This window comes from Cyprinus carpio, chromosome B13 (assembly GCF_018340385.1).
Source record: "Cyprinus carpio isolate SPL01 chromosome B13, ASM1834038v1, whole genome shotgun sequence".
Classification (NCBI taxonomy): Eukaryota; Metazoa; Chordata; class Actinopteri; order Cypriniformes; family Cyprinidae; genus Cyprinus; species Cyprinus carpio.
In genome coordinates, this window is record NC_056609.1 from 15,654,436 (window position 1) to 15,679,626 (window position 25,191).

Consider the following 25,191-nt stretch of genomic DNA (forward strand, 5'->3'; position numbering starts at 1 on the left):
AGCCTTATGTTAGTTAGGTTCATATTTTAAATATATAAGTCCACTGCATTCGAAACCACATAAATTATGACTTCGTAGAGCATTTGTAAGGAAAATACTGATGGGCGAGACCGCATACTTCAAGTGTAACATCAAACAAAGTGCGCGTCTCTCACAGCGCATCCTGTGCAATGAAGCCCGCGAATGTTCTTGTAATTCGCTTCAACCTTTCCAAACTTTATGAAAGATTATTTTACTGAAGGTTTGAGTGGTGTATGTGTCTGAGGAATTGGAAGGAAGCAGGGTACGGGTGTTTCTAAAGCAAACTCAGCGTCATTGCGCATCTGGTTAAAAACTAAGCTCAGAATCGATTCTGAAATTCTCAGAATCGTTGGAGAGAGAATCGCAATGCATTGATTTATTTTTTTCTCCCACCCCTACTGCTATCCCACCAGTCACTATTGTGACCATCAAGATGTTTACTCATTCTATGACCACACTCAAGAAAACTGAACATATGTGAATTCTTAAATTAATACTAGACACCTTAAAGATAATGTGTACCAAAAATCTTTATCATATCTTGGTTAACATGATTTGCTAGCCTTTCGTTTTGTAGCTTTGATGCAGTCATCGTCTTCTCAAGTTGCAAACAGGAAATAAACTGCTCTGGTCATGTGATAATTTGCACTAATCATGTGAAAATGCACATATTTAAACGAGACCCTTTATTTTTTCCATATTTGCTGGAAGTGCACTGAAAAATCAGTGAGGTTTTTAGAGCTTTATAAATGAAAACCTTTTTTTGGTCACTATTGTAAACAGTGGGATTAAATGGGTTAATCACTGAGTCCTAATAGAATTAGTCCAAGAGGAAAGTCCAGTCTAATTGTAAGATCAGCATCACACAGGGAGGCTGTGTAAGACAGACTAGTAATGGGATCTGAGGATGGAATGCAGCTGATAAAGAGAGAGCTGTGTCGCCCTGCCGCCCAATCTCTCAAACTGCTGCTTTGTGAGTGATTAGCTGTTTTACCGACAGGTCTAGACTGGATTGGAGTCACGCTCAACAGAAAGCTACAGCAATACATGCTCATGCACTGTGACATGATGATAAGACAGTAAGATCTGTAGTGACATGTCTCAGAGGCCTTTATTGAACAGAAATTCAAATAAAAAGGAAAATGAATGGTTGTGAAGGTGTGAAACAGAAAGGGGCATACATGGATGCACATGGTAGTTGAGCTGCATTTGAACAGGAGCAGGTTTACAGAGGAGTGAAGGATATGAAATTAAAGTAGGAGATGGTGGCCTTGTTGAGGATTGACACAATACCTAAATTTCATTAGCCAACTGTCAGCCAGAACAGGAAGCTAAATTGAGTGTTTGCTACAGATACTTCAGAAAGACTGGTATCAGAGTTTTTCAAATGTGTATTTTTTTGGATCTTAAATACTTTTGATATCACTATTTTTCACATCACTACTTGAGAGATTTTATGAAGAGAAATAAGATGCACATTGCTAGCTTTAAACCTAGAGTTGTCATAGTCACTACTGTTCAAAGTTTGGGGTCTGTACGTTTTTTTGTTTTTGTTTTTTACGTTGTAGAAAGAATTCTCTTGTGCTCAACGAGGCTGCATTCATTTGATCAGAAATTCTGTTATAAAGGAAAATTGTGAAATACTATTACAATTTAAAATAATCGTTTTCTGTTTGAATAGATTTTAAAATGTAACTTATTCCCGATGGCAAAGCTGAATTTTAATCATTCTAATATGCTGATTTGCCTCTCAAGAACATTTCTTGTTATTATCATAGGGAAAAAAGTTGAAAAATTGTTAGCACTGTGTAATATATTTGTGGTAAGCTTTAGAATTTTCAGGATTATTTGATGAATATCAAAGGAACTGACTTTTAACAAATATAAATCATGAAAGTGTCTTTACTGTAACTTTTGATCAATTTAATGCATCCTTGCTGAATAAAAGTATTAATTTCTTTTTAAAAAATGTTCCAGACCCCAAACTTTTGAACAGTAGTGTGTGAGTTTCTGGAACCACAGACACTGGTTTATTAACAACTACTGGCCATGCTGTTTCTCTGCTCACCTGGCCTGGCATTAATTGTTAGTGTCTTGTCATTTACAGCGGGTCAGAATCCTGACCATGTGCTACAGGGCACTGGAGTGAAGCCTGGCTCAGACTCCAGAAGGCCCAGGGGTGACTCTACTGTGGCACCAGAGGATGCTGCCCGCTTCCTCAGCTGCTACTGCTCAGGACACTGCCCTGATGATGCCAAGAACAACACCTGCGAGTAAGTGTCATAGGCCAAGGCACATTCTAAGTGATTATTGCACAGATTTGTGCTTTGTTTATAGGTATTCAAAAAAAAATTAAGCAGATTGCTTTTCTTTAAAACATAACAGGACAAATGGGCAGTGCTTCGCCATCATTGAGGAAGATGAAAATGGAGATGTGATCTTAAGCTCAGGCTGTATGAAATATGAGGGCTCTCACTTTCAGTGCAAGGTAAGAAACGTTGTTTCTTGTGTTTTATGCTTTGACATCTTGTGTAATTAAATATTAGACTTTTCTAAGTTTGACTCATTTGATTATTCACAGGATTCACAGTTTGCACAGACACGTCGAACCATCGAATGCTGCCAGTTTGACTTTTGTAATCGAGACCTAAAGCCAGAGTTACCACCTCGAGACACTGGTATGCTTCAGTACTAATTGCTAAATAGATTGCAGTGAAAATTGTCAGAATGGCTTGTCTGGGACAAATCAATTAGTAATGTTTAGCATGATATACCATCATTTTTCATCAAAACCATTAAAGAATATATGCATTAATGTTTTCCATTCAAAATGTAGATTTTCTTTTAGGATATTAATACTTTTATTCAGCACAAATGCATTAAATGGATCAAAATTGTCAGTAATTGACATTTGCATTGTTTCACAAATTAATGTTTAAAAAAAAAATACTGATTGTTTTGAACTTTCTGTTCATCATAGAATTCTAAAAAAATAAATAATAATCCGACTAGGCCTGCTGATTGAGTCCAGGTTAACCTAATGCCTTAATGAAGGACGTGTGTTTTCTCTTCATGTCTTTACAGAACCACCAGACCCTCACTGGCTGGCCTTCTTTATTTCAGTGACTGTGTGCTTCTGCACCCTCATCTGTGTCACTGTCATCTGTTATTACAGGTGAGATCATCACCACACTGAAGCAACAAAACACACTGAAGCTCTTACATATAATAGCTGCTTGTGACGTGCCTGTTTTTTCCACATCAGTGAACTGTAGCTGTAATGCTTGCTGTTTTTGCATATTACCTTTGAAAACACATGCCACCCACATCATGGCCTGTTGTTGTCAAAAGAGAAACACTTCTGTTACTGCAAGTAGGGGCAAGACTACTAACTATGGAAAAGTTTGCCTTTATAACGAATCAATCTTTTAGTGTCTGTTTACTGAGCTATGTCAAAACATGTCACGTTTTTAAGAAGAAAAAAAAGAGCTCTCAGATTTCAAGTACAGCTGTAAAAAAGATTTTGTTTTTGACTGTGTTCTCAGGTATAAGTGGCAGACAGAGAGGCAACGCTACCACAGAGACCTAGAGCAGGACGAGGCCTTTATCCCAACAGGAGAATCTCTGAAAGATCTCATCAACCAGTCTCAAACCTCAGGCAGTGGCTCCGGGCTCCCCCTGCTGGTGAGACATCAGATGCAGACTGTAGGGTCTTTGTAGAACTGTATGCGCTCATTTTTTATTCACCGTGTTCCTGCTCATTTTTACAGGTGCAGCGCACCATTGCGAAGCAGATCCAGACAGTGCGTCTCATTGGAAAAGGCAGATATGGAGAGGTGTGGCTCGGCCGGTGGAGGGGGGAGAAGGTAGCAGTGAAAGTGTTCTTCACTCGAGAGGAGGCCAGCTGGTTCAGGGAGACAGAGATCTACCAAACCGTACTCATGAGACACGAGAACATACTAGGTACACTTCATGTCATTCGAGATGATCTCGTTCATGTGTAGTGTTTGAAATTGTAAATCAGTTGTTTAACACAACTCTTCGATCTGTCTGAAGGCTTCATTGCTGCTGACATTAATGGCACTGGAGCATCTACGCAGCTGTACCTGATCACAGACTACCATGAGAACGGCTCTCTGTATGACTATTTGAAGTTCACCACCCTGGACACGCAGGCCCTGCTTAAACTGGCCTACTCTGCAGCCTGTGGCTTGTGCCACCTGCACACGGAGATCTACGGCACGCAGGGAAAACCAGCCATCGCTCACAGAGACCTGAAGAGCAAGAACATCCTCATAAAGAAAAACGGCACCTGTTGCATCGCTGACCTCGGGCTTGCTGTCAAATTTAACAGGTGCTTCATCACTCTTCATTCATTTTGAAGTGGTTTGTTAAGGCATTTTGCAGAAGTAACATTTTTTTTGTTTGTCTCAGTGACACAAATGAAGTGGACATCCCACTGAGCACACGTATGGGGACCCGACGCTATATGGCTCCAGAGGTCCTGGATGAGACTCTAAATAAGAACCACTTCCAGGCCTACATCATGGCGGACATCTACAGTTATGGGCTGGTTATATGGGAAATGGCCAGACGCTGTGTCACTGGAGGTATTCACTGGCGAATCTTTCTTTTGTTTTGCTTTATACATCTGTTAAAAGATTTTTGATAACACTTTAGTATAGGGACCGATTCTCACTACTAACTAGTTGCTTATTAGTATGCCTATTATTAACATAGTGGCTGTTTATTAGTACTTATAAAGCACATATATTTGCCATGACCATATTCTACATCCCTAATCCTACCAAATACCTAAATTTAACTACCTTACTAACTGGTGTGTGGAGATTCTAAGAAATCCACCGGTGAAAGGGATTCTGAGAAGTCCACGTATTCAAATTAAATCCACGTAGTGAGAGAGATTCTGAGAAGTCCACGTATTCAAGATGTATCTTACTCTGTAGCCACGTATTCAAAATGTGTTCTATTCATAATGATAAGTTTCATTTAAATGTTTAAAAATAATAATAATATTCCATGGTAACGATATGTTTCATATATATTAATAAGTTTCATGTATATATTCAAAGATGTCTTTTGGTAAACTTTGTGGTATATTTCATATATAATTTCAAAGTATTTCTAACTACGTAGTCAGTTGAGTCTGTTTTGCATAAGCAGTTGAACTGCATGTATTGTTTTTTGTGCCAATATTTCTTGGAACTATCAGTGTGATATTTTGAATCTAAAAAGAGGAAGAGGTCCAAAATCGAGGTCATGATGTGTTATTAATTATATTCCAGATGACGACTTATGTCTGGAACAATAGTATATAAGAAAGAGCTATGCACTCTGCAAAATAGGATAGGACTATTGACTTTCTGAGACTCTCTGGTCTCTCTATCTTTTCAGCTCTCACCTTCTCTTCTTTGGCTTCACTCGAAAACTCTTAGACTCAGACAGATACTTTGATACTTTAATACTTAATACTTTGGTAATTTTGATTCAAACAGAATAATTGTTTATGTTTTAATTACAATTTTATTAATGTTTTGATTAATACTAGATGGGTTGAATCCATCATAAATGGATTGTTATTAAAAATGTACTAACATTTGATTTGCATTTTCTATATTTGAAGGTTTTTATTATTATCAAGAGTTTTTATTTCCAAGTTATGATTTGGGGTTTCTGTTCTCTATATTATTTTTAATAAATTTACATATCATTGCACCTTGACCGTCTGACTTGGATTCGATCTTTCATCACTAACTATTAATAAACAGCAAATTAAGAGATTGAGGCAAAAAGGTCTAACTTCTCCAATCATTTTGTCTGCATAAGCCCCGCCCCTTTCTTTTAATCAGCTGCAAGCTTGCATTCAGATCTGCCTCCATCCAATCAACAGCTGATGGATAGAACCAAGTTTTTTTCTTTTTGATGATAATTCTCACTCAGATCTGTCACTAATTCGGTTTCATTGCAACTTGAAGGATTTTGATCTAAAATGAAAACTTCCTGTTGTGGATGCTTACAGAATTTAAACCATTCGTAATTAATTAATTCATCCAATGATTTTTTTCCCCAGGTATCGTTGAGGACTATCAGCTGCCATATTATGAGATGGTGCCATCAGATCCGTCTTATGCGGATATGCTTGAGGTTGTGTGCGTCAAAGGACTGCGGCCCACTGTGTCCAACAGATGGAACAGTGATGAGGTGAGTCATCCTGCAGATGGCAGCATATTGACAGATTATATTTGCAGAATGTTTACAGATTTAGTTACTATTTGTAGAGTTAAATAAATATGTGCAGAACATAAATGTAGTTCATGATCTAATAAGAGTTTGTTTCCCCAGTGTTTGAGGGCCATGTTAAAGCTGATGTCAGAATGCTGGGCCCACAATCCCGCATCGCGCCTGACCATCCTTCGAGTCAAGAAGACTTTAGCAAAAATGGTGGAATCTCAAGACATTAAAATCTGAGTGGTTTTTGTTTAGTCTTTGACATCATTGTCCCCTTCACAGAGGAGGAGGGTCGGTGATGGTGACCTCTAACACATCTAACTATGAAATATAGCGAGCTCTCTTTCTCTCCTGGATCAGACAATGGTGCGTTTGCTGCTTTCTGTGAAAGCTGTATCATTGCAAACTTGGATCAGAGGATTACTGCAACAGACTGAAACAGTAGAGTGGGAAAGATTGACATAAACCCCACTGCCTTAAAATACACTCAAGTTATTCTGCATAGATTTCTTTAGATTTCCTGCCATATGGATGAAATGCTGTTGACTTCTCATGGGATCTGTGTAAAGCATACTGTGATTTAATGTATGATGTGTAATATATTATAGTAATAGGTGAACTGACAACAGAGCAAAACAATATGCTATCAATATAATCTCGTCCAGTTAAGAGCTGTTGTAGACTATCTGATGTGTGGCATTTAAAAATCATAATTTAACTATTTCCCCCACAGAAGATTAAAGGTAAAGAGACGCATGCTGCGTTTTCAGTAGATGCAGTTTAATTTGTCAAATTGGTTGTTGCTTAAACCATATGTCCTTTGAGTTTTTAAAGCATGCTATTTTTAACATTCCCAGTGTGCAAGCCTTTGACCATTTAGTTTCATAAAGTAAACCAGCTGCCGATACATCTCATTTTAAGACTGACAGGTCGGGTGGATCAGCGATTTCTTACTTCAAAGTTGACAAACTCAGTGTAGTGTTTGTTGGGGATACTGTAGGTTGATACATTCCTGAGTTCACTTTATTTAGAGATGCTGGGTGCAGGTTTTTTGGTACGGATTACTATGAATGTGACTTTCAAGGATTTGGTGATATTCTGACCATATATCCTTGCCAATATTATGAATCTTGTGTTTGAACTGTGTTTATGTTTATGAGGAGGCTGAAGGTGAAGGGTACGACTGTAACATCTGTTAGCCATCAGTGCTTTATATTTCAGTAAGGGCTGCCAAAATACGCTCTTGGTAACTGGTACGATCCAAAACACACATTGTTGCATAACATGTTTACAGAACTCCCATGCATTTTTTTATTCTTTAGAAAATGCAGTGTTGTGTTCTAGAATAATTTTTTCTTTATTATTATTATTATTATTATTATTCTCAGTGCCATTGAAAAGACCACTGTGATTTTTAATAGTAACAGAACAATTCACAATAGTTCTTTCCGCCACTATCTGGACCCTTAAAGACAGGATGTGTGAATATACTATGTGCCAGACTAAGGTGCTTTGTCACAATACTTTCAGAACAGTATGCCAGGAAATGCCAAAAGGGCATCTTGATTGAAACAATATGTCAAGGTTACTGACATGCTTACAAAAGGATTTAAAATATTCAGAAAATAAATAATAGATAAGGAAACATTATCTCACTTCAGACTGGATAACTTCAGCATAGAGTACAGTACGCAAGCGAAACACTAGATTTGGTGAATATGAAAATACATTTGCATACATTGGTTACTCTTACTGTACAAGAAATATTAAAACTGAATCTGTGAAATTGATCATTTATATCAAATGCTTTTCTGTGGCTAAAAGAGATTTTAAAACATTAAGTTAGCTTCTGATTGCATTAAAGAACGATGAATCATTGCTATTCCAGAAGCATCTCATCTTTTTCGTTTCAGTAATTTTGTCTGCAATTTCCCAAATGCTTAATTTTGCATCCATCCCCTAAAACTTCATCCTAAAACTGAGAATGTACCTCCTCACTGTAATCTGAGTTATGAAGCATGTTGAAAGGATGTGTTTTTCCCTTACTGTATAGATTTCAGTGTGCTTTACCATAGTATCACCCAGCCCATCGCTATGTAATATATTAAACAACCTGTCTAATTTGAAAGCATGTTTTTTGTTTTATTCAGCCCCATGTTGAAAGGGTGCCTTAAGATTAGGCCTCAAACTCTGTATAATATTTGTCAATGTAATCTTTTAAAAATATAATTTTAGTACACATTTTTTTGTGAGTTGTTTTGTTTGTTTGTTTGGAATGACATCTATTTTAGGGCTTATAAGGAATATCGTAGTTGTCACACTGAAACCAAATGTAAGTTTCCGAATTGCTAGCTGTTATTTTAATCTCTCAGATCCTGAATGAGACATTTAAGTGGTGAGCAGTGCAAAAAAATAAAAAAGCATATTTTTGCCATCTTGCAGTCCTTTTGCACTTTTAGTTAGTTGCATGTTCTCAGGTGGTCTGCAGCATTAGTAGACCCGCAAACGTGTTATCTTGTGGGTTGTTGCGCTCTATAGTTCCCTGCACCAGCTCTAGACGGAGTTCCTCTCCTTGATCCATCTGGAGGATGCAGACACGTGTTGCAGGTGCACCCAACTTCCTCGGGTTCTGCCGTAAGGAGGCAGCTACCTCTCCACCTCTCTTTAATTGAGCCAGAGATGTGCCTGGTCCAAAGTCCAGTGTTACCACAAAGAGGTAAGCACCAGAAGTAGGAGCACGAAATATGCCTGTTTTTGGCGAGTATAACTGTCCATGATTTAGGGTCACGCTTTCAAAAAGTACTGTACCAGATCTGTTAGCACCTTCTGTAGTGCTGGCCAGGAACATAATTGGACTATCTGGGAGCTGACGAAGCACTGTTTGAAATCAAATGATAACGAAAAGGCATTAAAATATGAATGCTGTGAGAAATAAAAAAAGAGACATGACAATGCAATTACAACTGACTCTCACTGGGGGTGCTCTTGTCACAAATGTCAACTAACATTTACTCTAGGTTCAATGTGAAAACCATTTTACCTGCTTAACGTAGCATGTTAAATAATTACCTTAACTACATTATTTCTGTCTAGAAAATTTTATATTTAGTTATTTTAAGGCAAGGGTCTCTGAAACATGGAAACCTACACATGACATGAGGATGAAAATTTTGTTCCCACAACCTATTAATTCATTGCCATGTTTTAATTAATTAATTCCCTCCTTTTAATTGAATTATTGCCATATTGTACTAATTTGTTTCCTGGCTTTTAAAACAAAGTTGTGTTAATTAATTCTTAATTTGTGGCCATAATATTATTTTCCCCCTTCATGTAATGTACAAGGCTCTGTAACTATAAAAGAACAGAATATAAAAATAATTTTGATGTGGCAGTTGTTTAAAAGAGAAAGCCCTGTAAGAGTGTGAATACTTTTGCAAGTTACTATATGTTTAATTATCTCCTCACCTGCGGACTCCAGTGATGCATCCCTTTTGATGCGGTAATTCACTCGTTCTCCCGTCTGAACTGCTCTGTTATCTGCTCTCTTTCTTTGTTTCCTGTTTTGCTGTTTTGCTTCCTTTCTCTTCATCAAAGCTGACAGTTTATTCAAATCTACAGATATCTCAGACCCAATAAGTCCCTCTGTATTACTGAAAATGCTGTTAAAAACTCCAAGATGGGTCTCAAGGTCCTTACGCAAAGTATCCACCTCGGACTGCAGTTTCACCTCCACACCACCAGTGGCAGCAGTTTTAGTGCAGTTGCAGCAAGAAGGACACCTATGTTCCTCAAGCTGTTTAATGTCAGCTCCAAGTTCTTTCACCATTTTCTCCAAAGTCCAGAAGTCATTATCAGAGTACTCTGGAAGCTCCTCGGATAAGTCAAACCTTTCATCCCCACGTCTCCTTTTGATGCCCACCGAGGCCCAGTCTGAAAGCACTGAGGGCTCATCTGCTGCCGTCACCTGAGGGGAAGCAGAGTTCAGCATTGAGGCCAAGCTGCGACTGTGTCCATTGATCTGCTCTTGCATATCTCTGATGCTTTCCCTCAATTCTGGTATAGAGAAACGTCTTTTTTCCTCAGGAGACCATGCCATGAACTCTAACACTTCTTCCCCAAGCAAACTCTCCAGTACCTCCGAATGACGAATGGCATCCTGAAGCAAAGTGTTGAAAATGCTTTGTAGTTGCTGGATCTTCTCGACCTTGGCCCTATCGTGCTCTTGGAGTATTTCGATGTCTTGCTGGCTGCCCAGAAGAGAGGCCTGGAGTTGTATCACATTGTTCTGTAACATTCTGCTCTTTTCCTGTTCAAAAGCAAGAGACTTTTGCACATTTAGTAGCCCTAGTTTCAGATCTTCCACAGTTGGAAGCCGAGACAGACTGTCTAACATCTCCTGAGCCTCACGCTCACGGGCCAGCTTATTTTCATTCACTATCTCTTTCACATTAGCTACAGTGTCTTCCAACTGGGTCACTGATGCTCCAAGTGCGATACAGTCACAATCCCCACTTGCCGAACTTATATTCTTGTAATACACTGTATAGAGATAGTCGACATCAGTCTCCATCTCCTGCAGGGTGCTTTGGAGAACACTGATGTTGCTGTTCAGCTCATTAATGCGGTCAAGAACTGCTACCTTGGCTGCCTCCACTTCTAAAACGGTCTCCATAAACTGAACCTGGCTATTGAGGCCAGTCTGGACTATTTTCTTGTCCAGATCGTTCCAACCATTCTGGAGGTCCTTAATGTTTGCCGTCACTTGTTCATGGCCTTCAATCAAGCCACTAAGTCTCACTGTGTTGTTGATGACTTTGTTGTCCAGACGCGTGATGGCCTCCCAAACAGCTGTGCTCTCATAAGACTGACTCTGTGCAGGATTGGTCTTCTTTTCAGGCCAAATCTTCTGAAGTTCCTCGTCCAGCCTTTCCTGCTCCTGCCGCATTTCAGACATTGACGTGTTCAGGGAGTGGAGATTCACCTAGAGCAAGACACACATTCAGTACAATAGCTCTGCACATATAAAAGTGTCATGAGGTTGAGTAAAAATTCTGACCTGTAACATCTTTTGGTTATGTTTGAGTTTGACATCTATGTCTGTCTTGAAATTCGTCAGGTTGTAGTGCAGCATGGTTTGCTGCAAGTGGAGCCTCGCTTCTACCTCATCGCTGTGGTTGCGAAACTGAGCTTTCACTTCCTCCAGCTTCTGGAAACTCTCCCTCAACTCTGCCTCAACAGCCTCCTGTGGAGTGTGCTCCTCACCACCAACCTCCAGAGGCTCAGTGACCCTCCCCTGCCCCTGTTCATGTCGGAGTTGGGCCATGTCCCGCTGCAATCCCTGCACCTCTTGAGAAAATCGTTCCAGGGTTAGATTGAAACTGTCCAACATGGGTTGCAGCTGAGACATCACAGCTTCTTTCAAGATTGGTAGGAGCCCGTGGTGAAGGTAAGGAGTTTCAGGTTGAGGAACACCTTCATTTATAGCATAAGGATCTGGAAAAATAGAAAGACAATGTAGCGAAACCAAGACACGTGAACTTTAATTTTTCATTGTTTAGAGAAAATCTTAAAATAGATATGTTCTCATTGGTCATCAGTTTCTATGAACATTCTAAGCAACTTACTAAGAGGGGAATCCCAGCAACAATACTGTTTTGGAAGATAATAACCACATTGCCAAAATAGAAATTTGATTCTATTGTCATTCTTAGATAATAATTTTCCCTGTGGTGCTGTATGTCCTGTTTGACCTTTTGTGTTGCTCATAAGGAAACTAAAAAATATGGCGGAAAGATTTATGTCAACTTCCATTTCAGCCTGAGTCATTCAACTGAATTTGAACCTTTTAACTGACCCCTCAACAGCCAAAGGTCTTTCACATCCCCTGCATTGTAAGAAACTATGTGTGTGGTATGTTTTGTTAGGTTTTTGTGCACAAGTTTTAGTTAAGAGTTTGAAGCAAGAAGAGATGTGTACATGTACAAGTTCCCTGCTGGGAGGCTGAATATAGAGGTCATGTGCTGTTTTTATCCTTTTTATTCACATGCTGTCAAAACACTGTCTGGATAGCTTCAGAATTTATGCTCCTGCTGTTTTTTTTCCTGTGTTGTAAAATCTAATATATATGATTGAGTCAACTTCTATTACTCTGACAACATTGTTATTACTAGTTGAACCACACTTCATACAAACACAAAAGCTCTGCCTACCCAGAACATCAGGGTAACTAGAAGAAAATTCTCCATTCAGACTTCAAAGTTTTTCTTTCTTTTGTCTTATTCTGTGAGAGAATGCACATTTAAATGAGGCTCTCAAGCGTTATTTATGTGACAAATGTGTCCTTACATCAATACCACTCCAGTCGTTCAAAGTTTTCCCAGGGTTGTATGTGCCTGGATTCAATCTATATCTGAACCTCTGTTGTTTCCATAGACCATTACATCACACTCAAAACCATACAGTGTTTTGTATGGGGGGACTTTTTTTTCCCAGGGAAAGAGAGGATATCCTGTGCAGGAACTAGTATTGAGAAGGCACAGTAAGCAGGAGTTGTCATAGCCGAGGAATGGAGGTTTTCCCCCAGTCTGCAGCATTATTTACTGTTCTGTTAATCTGGCATCCTCTGGACAGAACAGAAGGATGTAAGAGAGACCAGCTCTTGACAGACAGAATAATATCCCCATAATATCTCTGACCATGCATATTACAACCAAAGGAAATGTCTGGTAAGCAAGTTTCTTGTACGGACAACACATGTGATCTGTTTTCTGTAGTGTTTGGATGTACAACAGAGTGGAAAGAGAGACCGGTTGTTATATATATATATATAGAATTGCCAGAATTAGAAAACTAAAGGTAGGCTATAAACAAAGGACGCCATGGTCGCATTTCTTCAACGTAAAAACCGTTAAGCTTCTTAAAACTTTTCTGTCTTTATTTAAAATCTACAGGTTGGAAAGTTTGAGTTAGAATAGTTTCAACAGTGCACGCATAAACACAAGACTAAAAGTGGACTATAGACTAGATGTGTTGACCAGTTTGGCGTGTTGATGTTTCATGTCAACCTCTGCAGTCCCATTTAGCAACGTGCTAGCAAGTTCTATGTGGTCAAAGCAAAGTCTGTGAGGAATATTGCATATAAAATTTAACATACATCCTCTCCTCTCAAAGTGGTCATGGCCAGCATGACGGCTGTGTTCATAATCATCAGTGGGCTCTGCTGCAGTTTGATTCTCTACATCAGGTTGTTGAGCTTCATACAGTGGACTGCCAAACATTTGGTAATCATTCTGCTCTCTGTTCTCCTGAGTTAGTTTGTTATGTCCTAAGAAAAGAGAAGAAAAAACAGTAGTGCCAAATCTAATGTGGCATTGTGGTTGTATTGATTGATTATGCTCTACTCACTGCATGAATGTGACCTGTACACTTTGACCTGTGCATTTGAATCTCAGGAAGGTCAATAGTAGGAGTGCTTAGTATCAGATTAATCAGAAGCATGGGAATTTCCACGTTTGCATCCAAAGCCTTTGTTTATGTCCCAACAACCAACTCAAAGGATTATTTTTAGAGCTGTGGATTTGACGGCCTCCTCTGAAACGTGCTATTATTCTAGCGTGCTCCAGTGCATGTGTGTATTATTGTTTTGTCCATGCTTGGACTGAAGCATGGTCATACACGTTAACACCCTGTGTGGGCTCGCCCCTTGCCTTCAGAATGCTCATACGCCCTTTTCCGTCCTCCCATGTGGGGCAATAACATTCTCATAGCCAGCTAATATTTGTACAAACACACTTTTTTCATTTCCTCAGTTTGTTTTAGCAGCCAGGCTGTGTCAGTCTGTCACAGGTATATAGTCATGCATGGCTAGAATGCTGTATTTACCAATCAGCATGCAGAGATGCAAATATTCATGTTGTATTCATTCAATCACAGATGGCAAAACTGTAGATCTTTAACTTATTTAAAGATGAAAGAGTTTTTAAACCACATACGTCTGTCTGTTGCTTCATGTCCCCCTGGATGTGCTGTGCCTGCCATGCTGGGGTCTTCAGATTCCGAGACGTGGCCGTCTGTGACTGCACAGAAAAAACACAGAGAAATAAAATTACGTTCTTGTTTTCAAGAACATATGGCACCTCACCAGTGAAAAGCTCCTTTTACAAAAGCCATTTTGCATCTGTTTAGGACAATCTGGTCCAATTTACAGTAGATGAAAGAGCCACGCTTGGTCATTAGAAGGGGGATGTTTATATGGCCAAGCAGTGTATTAAGATCTTTAATGTTGTTACATGTACACAAGAGAGGAGTAACACCATGTCATTCTTTTGAAAATGGCAGTACCAGTGTAGAAGCAAACCAGTTTATCACTGACTTATGAAGCAAGTCAGTCATGGTATTGCAAACACTTCTTGTTCTTGGTTCCAGTATCACCTTAAAGAGTTAGTTCACCCAAAAATGGAAATTAGCCTGTGTTTTACTCACACTCGAAGCATCCTAGGTGTATATGACTTTCTTCTTTCAGATGAATCCAGTCAAAGTTGTATTAAAAATTGTCCTGGCTATTCCAAGCTCTATTATTGCAGTCAGCGGGTGTTACAGTTGAACAATCCAGAAGACATCAAATAAAGCATGCGCATCCATAATAAAACGTGCCTCACATGGCTCCGAGGGTTGAATAAAGGCCTCCTGAAGTGAATCCATGCATTATTGCAAGAAAAATATACATATTTCAAACTTTATAAACACTTTTCTCTCACTTCTGGTATCTGTCTTACGTGGAAGGCGTTCCGGTGGATGAAATCTCGTGAGTTTGTAAATAGGAGTAAAGGAAGCAAAGTTTCCTTGCCTTAGCAAAAGAAACAAGTCTCCTCTTGGTTTATATCGAAATCCTCTGACATTTTTCTTTACAAATCCTCGGTTTGTACTTCTAATTCGTGACCAGTGTTTTGTTTTGTTCTCGCTCCGCTTTCATCACTAATCACGCAACGCCGAAGTCCTACGTCATCCCCTGGAACAGCTTCCGGATATGACAGATACCGGAAGTGAGAGAAAAGTGTTAATTACGTTTGAAATATGGATATGAAACACATGGATTCGCTACAGGAGGCCTTTATTCACCCCCGGAGCCGTGTGAGGCACATTTTATTATGGATACACGCACTTTATTTGACGACTTGTGGACTATTCAACTGTAACAACCACTGACTGCAATGATAGAGCTTGGAATAGCCAGGACAAATTTTAATATAACGCAGACTGGATTCGTCTGAAAGAAGAAAGTCATATCCAACTAGGATACCTCGAGGGTAAGTAAAACACAGGCTAATTTTAATTTTTGGGTGAACTAACCCTTTAAGCACTGTTGTGTCAAAGCTCATCATTACCTGTCTCCTCACAGTTTTTCCCAGCATGCCCAGGGCAGCATCGCCACAGAAGTGCAGTGTAGATTTTCTCCTTCTGTCTGTACACTGGCCGAGTGGACAGCTTGTACCTGCATACAAATTATGTTGCATAACAATTAAGTTATGAGATGTAGTACACGTTTTTATGTTAAAATACCTTTTCTATTCTAACTTAATATGCATGAACCAGTAAAAACTCAACCAGTGACATGAGTTTATGGGCAGGACAAACTGTGTGTTCAACCAATAGAATGCACTTTTTCAGCAACCTATAGGTTCCAGAAGTGTTTTTCCCATTCATTTTTCGAAAGGGATTTTAAAAAGTCATGAACCAAACCAGCCAGGTAGGAGATGAATTACAACATCACACACTTTAATTTGAAGAAAAAGAAAATAGGTGGATATAAAAAGACAAAGGTACAAGACTGTGTACTGGACGTCTTTAATGAGACAAACTACAATCCTATAAAGCATTGAGAATGGCATAATTGAATTAAAAACATAAACATAAAACTATTGATTTGAAATTTATTTCTCATAATTACATAACTCAGATTGAGAAATGATGATTTCTCTGCAGAATCATGTAATCCCACTGTTGAGCACAATTATTTAAAAAACAAGTAATGCAGACTGATGGCTTTAGCAAAAGCATAACATCAGTTAACAACCTCGTAGTTCACAGGTAGGTCTTTAAAAGTTCATTAATCATCATTCAAAATTAATTTATCTGTTGGGAAAATGAAAGGAATTTTTTTACTTCCGGATCCCAACTGTGGCAGGTGATGGAACAGGTGATGGTTTGGTGCTTGTAGTGCAGAATCTACATTTCACTTTTAAGATATAATGTATTACTTACATGACTAGCTGGCAGTCTGGGGTGCCGTTAGGACAGGGACTCTGGGACTTGATGGTGTACTTCTCAGTTCCACAGGATACTGCCACAGTAACAGCACGCTTGTGAACAAACGCACACCAATTCCTGGAAGGGAGAGTGAACATCAGCCACAAGACTTATTAAGAATACTACGTAGTTAGGAAACATCGGAAGTATCCAGTTCGGTCAAGGCCAGAGGTTCATTGTACAGATGCACTTAGCAATAAAACATAGTTATTTTTGCATACTTGTGTTTAGCTGAACCTTTTTTCTCGTAGTTCTCATGGTCAAGCCTAAAAATATTTCATTGTCTACAGGCAAATATTAACCTACAAATGACACATTAAGCCCTTTAATGTGTTGCTTGGAATGCATCCATGGTAATCTCAAATTAGTTTGATGAATCAATGGCCGGATGTTTTCCTCAAAGTTCTTGGAATAAACACCATTTACAGCAACATTAAAGAGTAAATATGCTGCGATTCCTGCACCAGCGCTGTACATCAAGACAGTTTTACAAATTAAATAATAATCAGTGTAATTTTTGAGAGTTTCCTTATGTATATAAAAGTTATGTGACTATACAAAGCGCATGAATATTTAATGAGGCAAGCACTGTGGCAGCTTATGATTGGCCGTCTCTTGCTGAACAACTTGACTTTTCTCACACAAACCTTCACAGAAAACCTCTTTTCAGGGTTAAAAGTGGTGCAAAACACAAGTTTACAAGTGTGCACAAATTACAAGTGTGAAACATTGAAACAGTTTCAATCATATGTGTATGCAGAATTTTCAAATCCATTTGAGCTTTGAATATGTTGAAGTATTTGAACTTTTGCAACTAGACCCTGTCCGACCATCAAAACGGATATGATGTATCTAATCAAAGCTATGGAGTTAGTGAAAACAAAGTTAGAATTACCAATATATTTCCACAAAAATATATTTTTTTTAAACACTATTTCTTTAAAATGGATAGTTGTGATTTTTACATCCAAATAATATACATTGTTAAAGGAGACATATTATGCCCCTTTTTACAATATGTAATACAAGTATCTGGTGTCCTCAGAATGTACCTGTGAAGTTTCAGCTCAAAATACCCAACAGGTCATTTATTATATCATTTTGAAAATGCCTATTTGAGTGGAAGCAGAAACAAGCTATTTTTTGTCTGTCTCTTTAAATGCAAATGAGCTGCTGCTCCCCGCCCCTTTTTCAGAATAGAGCTGCCCCTGTGCCATCACAGCTCATACCTGCTAAAAAAACATCTGTTTTGATTCTGATTATTATGTTTATCGCACTGAAGTCATGCGTTTTATACCATATTAGTTTAAACTTCTGATCTACAGTTTTCTGAGTGCACACATCCGAAGCACACGGACAGAAAGCGGCAGAAAGTTTACGTTAAAAACACATGAGTTATAAAAACAGTCAGTTATGTCTGTGAAGATAAACAGCTGAGAAATAAATCACATGTTTATTTTAGCTCTGTGTGGCAGCAGCAATATACCCCCTTAAACCTCACTCCCATCCGGGTCACGGCACCAATGTAACTAGTTCTACTTCACCTCGCTTTGAACGGGATTCGAATCGTGGTCTCCGGCGTGGGAGGCTAAAGGCCACGGCTTCTAGCGTCAGTCACTAGCGCGCCTCTTGAGATCAGGGGAGTGAGGTTTACATGCACAGCTATTACTAGCTTACGACAGTTACAACTGCAAACTTTTTTGCATTCCTATCAACACAATGTGTCCACCAAATCCACTTTATTTTGGCACACAGTTGCTTCCTTTCAAACCAGGAACCAAAGAATAGGTGTCTGGATGCCAACAGTCATGACTCATTATAATAGTGCTGAGAGCATGGCATCCCTGATCTGATCTGGCAGTGAGGGAAATGAAGGGCCCTATCATACACCTGGCACAATGCAGCGCAAAGTGCGGCAAAAGTGTTTTTGCTAGTTTCAGCCCGACACAGTTCTCATTTTCCCGTATAGCAAAAGTGGATTTGGAAACGCCCTAAGTGCACCTGTGCCGTGCGCTTTAGACCATGTGCTTAGATTGTTAAAATAGGGCCCGAAAAGTTTTCTGTTGATTTACAATGCTGTAAAAAACCGAGCCCCCTTCTGACCAGGGCAAGCTCAAACACCCTGTTCCTGCTTTGACCTGTTGAATACAAATGAGGAGCTCAATTAGGAGATAAATAAAATGGAAAGGTCATTGCTTCACACAAAGGACAGAAAAGGTCCGTACCATGTCACAGGTTTAGAGAGGTTGGTTACATACACTGATTGAGGGTAACTGACCAGAAAGACAAAACACAGCACTAAGATTTCATTGGGTCCAGCTGTGAGGTCCTTTTCCTGAGGTCACGCCAGAGCTGATGATGATGAGCTGCAGTTATTTTACATCATTAGAGCTGATCTTTGACATGAGTCTGTGTTACTGATTACGAATTAACCGGTAACACTGAGCAGAGATCAGAGGTTTGTTGAAGTTAAAGGCTGGGCAGATAAGGCTCTGTGGGTAGATGTATTTGGAAATGGTCCTCTGAGTAGGAACATCATCCTGCAATTGGTTGTTTTAACTTGCTCAATCCTCTTGATGTATGATTCATAGTCCAAAAGCAAGACGGGTCAAAACCTCCCTGCCAAATCCATCACATCCACTGCCGAGTTGTGAATTGTTTTGGGTGTAATTGTTCAGTCTTGGTCAATGGTTAATGCGTTCGGTATGAGCTTGAGAATGAGAAACGCTGTATTGGTCTCTCCATTAATCAAACATGAATGTAGGGCAGATAAGCTCAAGAAGACCAGTACATTTCGAAAGAATTTTGATGACTGGGAATAAGCCAGGTTGAGTTTTAGATTTTTGTGTAACATATCGTGTGTTCCTAAATCAGTTAAGCAAAGTTGCACTTCACTTATAAGCCAAAACACAACACAAACATACTCATTCCAACACTATTGGTAAGTAACAGTACTATTTATGGATGATTAGTAATACCTAATGCGTTTTAGATCATTAGACTATGAAACTTACAGCATGATTTATCCTAAGAGAGCTTTACGCAAGGTTTGAGCTGAAACAAAATACAACTGTGTACCATACTTGCCACAGTTAGTCTTACATAAACAGCTTTAGTGCTTGTCTCTAAATAGAATAAACTGTGACAAAAAAACAACAACAACAACTCACATTTTCAGTATACAAAATGTCAGAGTAAGGAAAAATATCCAAGTGGTGATTCTTGTGCAACAGTACATTTTCATGCTAATGCACACAAACTGAAAATGTCAAACAGAGGGGAATCGTATTGCAGATGTAAAGACGTTTGTCTCTGTTGTTGGAGTTAACACATGGAGTGTTTTGAACATTACTTGGTCATTCCTCTGACATTATATTTGTTTTGATAACTAAGCTGACCGTAATGTTCTCATTGATTAATAGGATCTTAGGGTAAAGGGATTAAAGGTCTAAAGAGGACAAGTTACTTAAAGCACGTGAATCATTGTAGTTTACAAGTCTGTGATTTTGCTTTATTCTGGGGCAGACTGGGATTAAAGAATTAAAGGATGGTGCACAACAGACTTGCTTCTTGCTGCCTTCATCTCTGGTTTATGTTAGCTTCTGTAACCTTAAGAAGACGTTAAATCAAGTTGGAATGATCTGGAGCCCAATTCTAGCACTCTTGATACAGAAAGAAAAACAAATTAGGCAGTTTGTTTGTCAGTCCATTCAATTTAATTTTCTGTCTCCATTTAGTAAGTTTACTTGTTCAAAAAAAACTACAATTTTACTGCATCACAGACAGACAGTTATGTACAGAACTGGCTGTTAAAGTTTGGCCCATATATACTCCTTTTCCCTAATCAGCACCTTTCAGGCTTAAATCAGACTTTGTCACTTCCTGCCATATAGTTCTATGGATGGACATCTCTGTAAGCACACTGCCTTTCCTTTTGGTTTTGTTGGTTTGTGTTTACTTAAAGGAAGGGTGTGTCTGTCTGTCCCTCCAGCAAACTTCCCTCATCCTGGGATCCTTACGCAATGAAGATACCCACGGACTTCCACGCATACAGACTGACATGACCTCTAACCTTTAGCCCCTTTGTTTCATACTTTCCGTTGGTCCTGTGTCATTTTCCAGAGAGTGTATTGCAAAAAAAATAATTATCTTAATCAGTATTTTTGTCTTGTTATTAATACAAATATCTAAATATTCGTAAGACTACAGTATATATACACACACACACACACACACACACACACATTTACTTAAGAAGTTAACTGAACAAGATATAATTTACTTATGTACACTATTGCTCAAAAGTTCAGGGTCAGTAATTTTTTCATGTTTTTTAAAAGGAGTCACTTATGATTACCAAGGCTGCAAAACAGTAAAAACAATTATGTTGTAAAATATTATTAGAATTTAAAATAACTGTTTTCTATTTTAATATTTATTAAAATGTAATTTATTCATCATTACTCCAGCTCTCACATGATCCTTTAGAAAACATTCTAAAATGGTGATTTGGTGCTCAAGAAACATTTCTTCTTATCAATTTTAGAAACAGTTGTGCTGCTAAATATTTTTGAGGAAATCATAACCATACTTTTGGTGAATAAAAAGTTAGAAAGAACAACATTTATTTGAAATGGTATTCTTTTATAACATTATAAATATTTGTATTAAATGCATTAATGTGGAAAAAAGTACTGATTAAAAAAAAAATCTTACTGACCTAAAAATTTTGAATGGTAATGTTTTTTGAATGAAGTGTATTTTCCTTACCACACTGTAAAATAGTGAACATCCCAAGCCATAATATATTAACATGAGTTGGAGAAAAACTTGTATACAAATGCCTGTAACAAATCAAAGAACTTTGAAAAGCTGCTTTGATGTTTTTATCAGCAGACATTTGCATACTACTATATACATAGTTGAAATATTTAGGCTGAATATTAATGGAGGATTTAGTTTGACTTTGAATCCTCTATACAGAATTCCCATTGCCTCTGACTGTTACAGCAGCTGCAACAGATAAAACTCTCCCATCCATGTCATTCCTCTGATTCTAGTCCAAGAAATAAAGCTCATTATAAGCAAGTGGTGAGTTTATATTGATTTAAGCACAAAAGGAAACAAGGATTTTCTTGTATCTTTTCCTTTCTTACTTTTTTTTTTTTTTTTTCTTGACAGACAGACAGACCTCTGTTACGATTGGTTAAGACCCAATAAGTAAATTGTATGCAGAACTTTTTCAGGGCCAGGTCGTAAGCTAGAGCAGCTTCCTGAGACAGACCCAAAATGAAAGCAGTTGAACTAAAACCACATCAGAGAAAGAAGAGTGTGTGAGAGGATTTGAAATATAGAAACCATTACCGAATACACAGGCATGGAGAGAGGTACGTGTGAGTTGTCAGGTCAGAACATCCACATTCAGATGAATTCGAGGGATTTCAATGACAAAAGACGTGTGTCTTGATGATTTGACTTTTGCAAAACAAGGTTTTGTTTCATAAGAACATGTCATTTGTTTTGACATTTGACTTGTTGTGATATTCCAGCAGCTGTTTTTTGTTCAGAAAGCTTGAGAAACTTTGTGAAGTGAAATTTCTATTTAAATTATTTCCGACCATTTTTATTTAATTTTCCACAAAACTTCAAAACATTCCTTTTGTTACCATGATCTGTGATATTTTCCTCCAGCTCCCTCCAATTTTGTGCACCTGGGCATCAAACTCTCTCTTTGTCACTCTGTCTTTCTTTTTAACTATTCAGAGCTGTCCATGCGTGACAAGACATCACATCTCTAAAAAAGGACCTTTTCTTTCATCCACAGACCGAGACCTCCCCTAAATTCCACCTGTTATTTAACAAACCTTTTATCTTACCCTAGGCTTTAACGATAAACCTCAAAATATAAAAGACAAGTTACATTACAAATAAATGGAAGCATTGCAATTGCAAATGCAGCTGATTATTAATAATAATCTGTAAAAGCCTGTAAATGTTTTATGTATAATAACATTTATTCTTAATTCATACTAAAAATGTTATATTAAAATGAAAACATATAATTATCCAATATACAATTTCTGCATGTGGTATTTAAATAACTGATCATTAAAATCATTGAATGTTTCTGTAAATAAATACCTCATATGTTGTATATATTGCTAATTCATTCATATGTTATTAAAAACTACTCCTACAGAAGTTACATTTCTTTTAATTAAATTCCTTATTTTTTAAAATAATTAGACTTCTGTAATTAATAAAGTACTGTACAGTTTTTGCTACCTCAAATCAAATTAAATCCCAATCCAGTAACCGCATGAATTGGACTTTGTCAGGTAATGCTCAGTTCAATTCTGAATGGGGCTTTAATGGGATCTTAATTTGACTCAAAGCAGATGTTCTTCCTTTAATCACAAGGACACCATATTAAATACAAAGTGAGGTTGTTATCAGAGGCTCAAGCCTGCTGCCGAGCAAACTGGGGTGTAATGTATGTATGCGGGTTGACGTAAAGAGTGACCCAGCTCTTGTACAAAGATTAAACTGAGTCTGATCTCAAAGCACAGGAAACATTCGGCTCCTATCTGCTCCAGGTAATTAGGCTGAATTATATGGATTAGTCAGAGTTAAGAGAAAACATATGGGCACTCTTGAGGGGATGTTAGAGGAGACCTTTAAGCACAGAATTTTCTTAGTAACAGGTACCTCTAAATGTTTGCTGGAACGCTTTTCCTGTGTTTAGCTTCAGCCAAAAGTTGATTGTAACAGAGATGGGGAAGATAAGAAACTTAAGGAAGTGATGGAGAAGGAACCTAACTTTACTTTGTTTTTACAGAAATTGCTTCACAAGCTGTTCTGCTTCAGCCTCATGTGGCGTATCTTTTGAAAGATGTGGCGTATCTTTTGAAAGATATGGCGTATCTTTTGAAAGATATATATTATTTTATTTAGCTAGGATGTATTAAACTGATTAAAAGTGAAAGTAAAGAAATTGTTACAAAAATTAGCTTTGATAAGAAGATAAGAAACTTGAGGAAATGATGGAGAGGAACCCAACTTCACTTTGTTTTTAAAACCCCACAAGCTGCTGCTCTGCTTCAACCTGGGTGGCTCTCCAGGATAAATAATGAGCTCTAAAACCATGCAAACCATGCACGTTTTTTATGACGTACATGTAATGAGCCAGATTATGAGAGAATTACCCTGGTGGACAACCCCCTTTTAAGATAAAACCTCAAGCAATTACTTTATATTTTTGTACAATGTGGTCACGATTATGTATTTGAATCAAATGAAGCATGATGAATGAATGAAGAACAGCAACACTTGCCCAGTGCGGGGTAAAGAGCCCCCAGCTGTTGGATCTGATGGGTCCCCTGTTCCCTCAGGCATGTCTGGAGAAAGATGTCCAGGAGTGGGATCATGGTGTCCATGACCAAGTGGATGGTGGACAGACCCATAAACATCAGGGCTCTGCCTGTTTAGTCCTTGACCATGATGAGGTGCTCCAAACCCAACCAGTGGAACCCTGCGGTCCCATCCACCACCGTTTGACATGTCTTTCAGCTCATCCTCCTCTTTTAGCTCCGGGTCTCTGGCTCTGACCTCACATTGTGCTGCGAGAAGCAGCCCCTGGAGTAGCACGGCCAACCTCAGCACCACCATATCTGTGAGCTCCTCAAAACATACACAGGAACCGCTACAAACACGAGAGAACAAGATGTTGTAAAGCCGCTGCTCTCTGGTGCCTTATGGAAACTCTCCACCCCCCATCTCGAAAATGCTCCTCTCCCTCCCTTCTCCTGTCAGTCCACTCCCCTCCGTTCCCTGTGTCCCCCACCTCTATCTATTCCCCTCCCTCTTAATAGTTTCAAAGGCCTCCAACAATCCTCGGAAATGCCCCCCCACTCACATTCAGCTTACTCCCCGTGGAAAGGTTGTGGAGCCTGGAACAATGAGGCCGGTCAGCTCTCAGGCTTTACATGCTCGGAGGTGCTGGACACACACACTTGACTGTATGAGTGAGGAAGCAGTCCATTTCTCTTGGCTGGTCACCAGAAGCTTTACACTCTTATCACCTCTTGCTGCTCTCGTCTCCACTCGACACTAAGTAGCTCAGGAAAGGGATGTTAAAGCTGAATGCAAGTGTATTTGTATTACGAGAAGATAAAAGGACAATGGTTTTTATACATAAAATCATGGGAAAAAACTACTTGGGTTAAGAGGAAACACCAGTATTTCATCCCTATATTTCTATGTGTTTTTTCTCTTTCTTATATATTCAGCAGCAGGGACTGCTGAAGGGATAATAACTTGAAGGGATAATTCATCATAAATATGAAAAAGGCATTGTTCAAAAAAAAAAAAAAAAAAAAAAAAGTATTTTAAATGAATGCTATTCTTTTGAACTTTCCAGTAATCAAAGAATCTGGAGAAAATGTATTATAATTTCTACAAAAATATTAAGTAGCACAACTGTTTTCAACATTGATAATAATAAGAAACGTTTCTTGAGGACCAAATCAGCATACTACAATGTTTTCTGAACGATCATGTGACACTGAAGAGAAATTCTGCTTTGCCATCATAGGAATAAATTAGATTTTACAA

The 25,191-nt window shown here is 38.5% G+C and overlaps 2 protein-coding genes across 3 annotated transcripts in view; one reads left to right on the forward strand and one right to left on the reverse strand.

The window, feature by feature from the left end:
• LOC109096665 (bone morphogenetic protein receptor type-1A-like) overlaps positions 1 to 8,512 on the forward strand; it is a 24,794-nt gene extending 16,282 nt beyond the window's left edge. Inside the window, exons 4-13 of the mRNA XM_042736834.1 lie at positions 2,129 to 2,294; positions 2,407 to 2,509; positions 2,603 to 2,699; positions 3,106 to 3,196; positions 3,567 to 3,705; positions 3,792 to 3,984; positions 4,078 to 4,375; positions 4,456 to 4,631; positions 6,113 to 6,243; positions 6,385 to 8,512. Coding sequence (XP_042592768.1) covers positions 2,129 to 2,294; positions 2,407 to 2,509; positions 2,603 to 2,699; positions 3,106 to 3,196; positions 3,567 to 3,705; positions 3,792 to 3,984; positions 4,078 to 4,375; positions 4,456 to 4,631; positions 6,113 to 6,243; positions 6,385 to 6,510 — 1,520 coding nt within the window. The 3' untranslated portion in view covers positions 6,511 to 8,512. The remainder of the gene's footprint in view (positions 1 to 2,128; positions 2,295 to 2,406; positions 2,510 to 2,602; positions 2,700 to 3,105; positions 3,197 to 3,566; positions 3,706 to 3,791; positions 3,985 to 4,077; positions 4,376 to 4,455; positions 4,632 to 6,112; positions 6,244 to 6,384) is intronic.
• On the reverse strand, positions 7,637 to 24,351 carry mmrn2a (multimerin 2a). Of its 2 annotated transcripts, XM_019069130.2 has the most exons (8): positions 23,912 to 24,351; positions 16,534 to 16,656; positions 15,657 to 15,763; positions 14,265 to 14,348; positions 13,427 to 13,597; positions 11,330 to 11,766; positions 9,739 to 11,254; positions 7,637 to 9,147 (listed from the first exon to the last, which is right to left on the reverse strand). In XM_019069130.2, the coding sequence occupies exons 1-8, from the start codon at positions 24,244 to 24,246 to the stop codon at positions 8,744 to 8,746; spliced, it is 3,177 nt and encodes a 1,058-aa protein (XP_018924675.1). In that variant the 5' UTR covers positions 24,247 to 24,351; the 3' UTR covers positions 7,637 to 8,743. The 2 variants fall into 2 exon arrangements, with proteins under 2 accessions (XP_018924675.1, XP_042592757.1); XM_042736823.1 differs by lacking the exon at positions 13,427 to 13,597.
• Between the last annotated feature and the right edge of the window lie 840 nt (positions 24,352 to 25,191).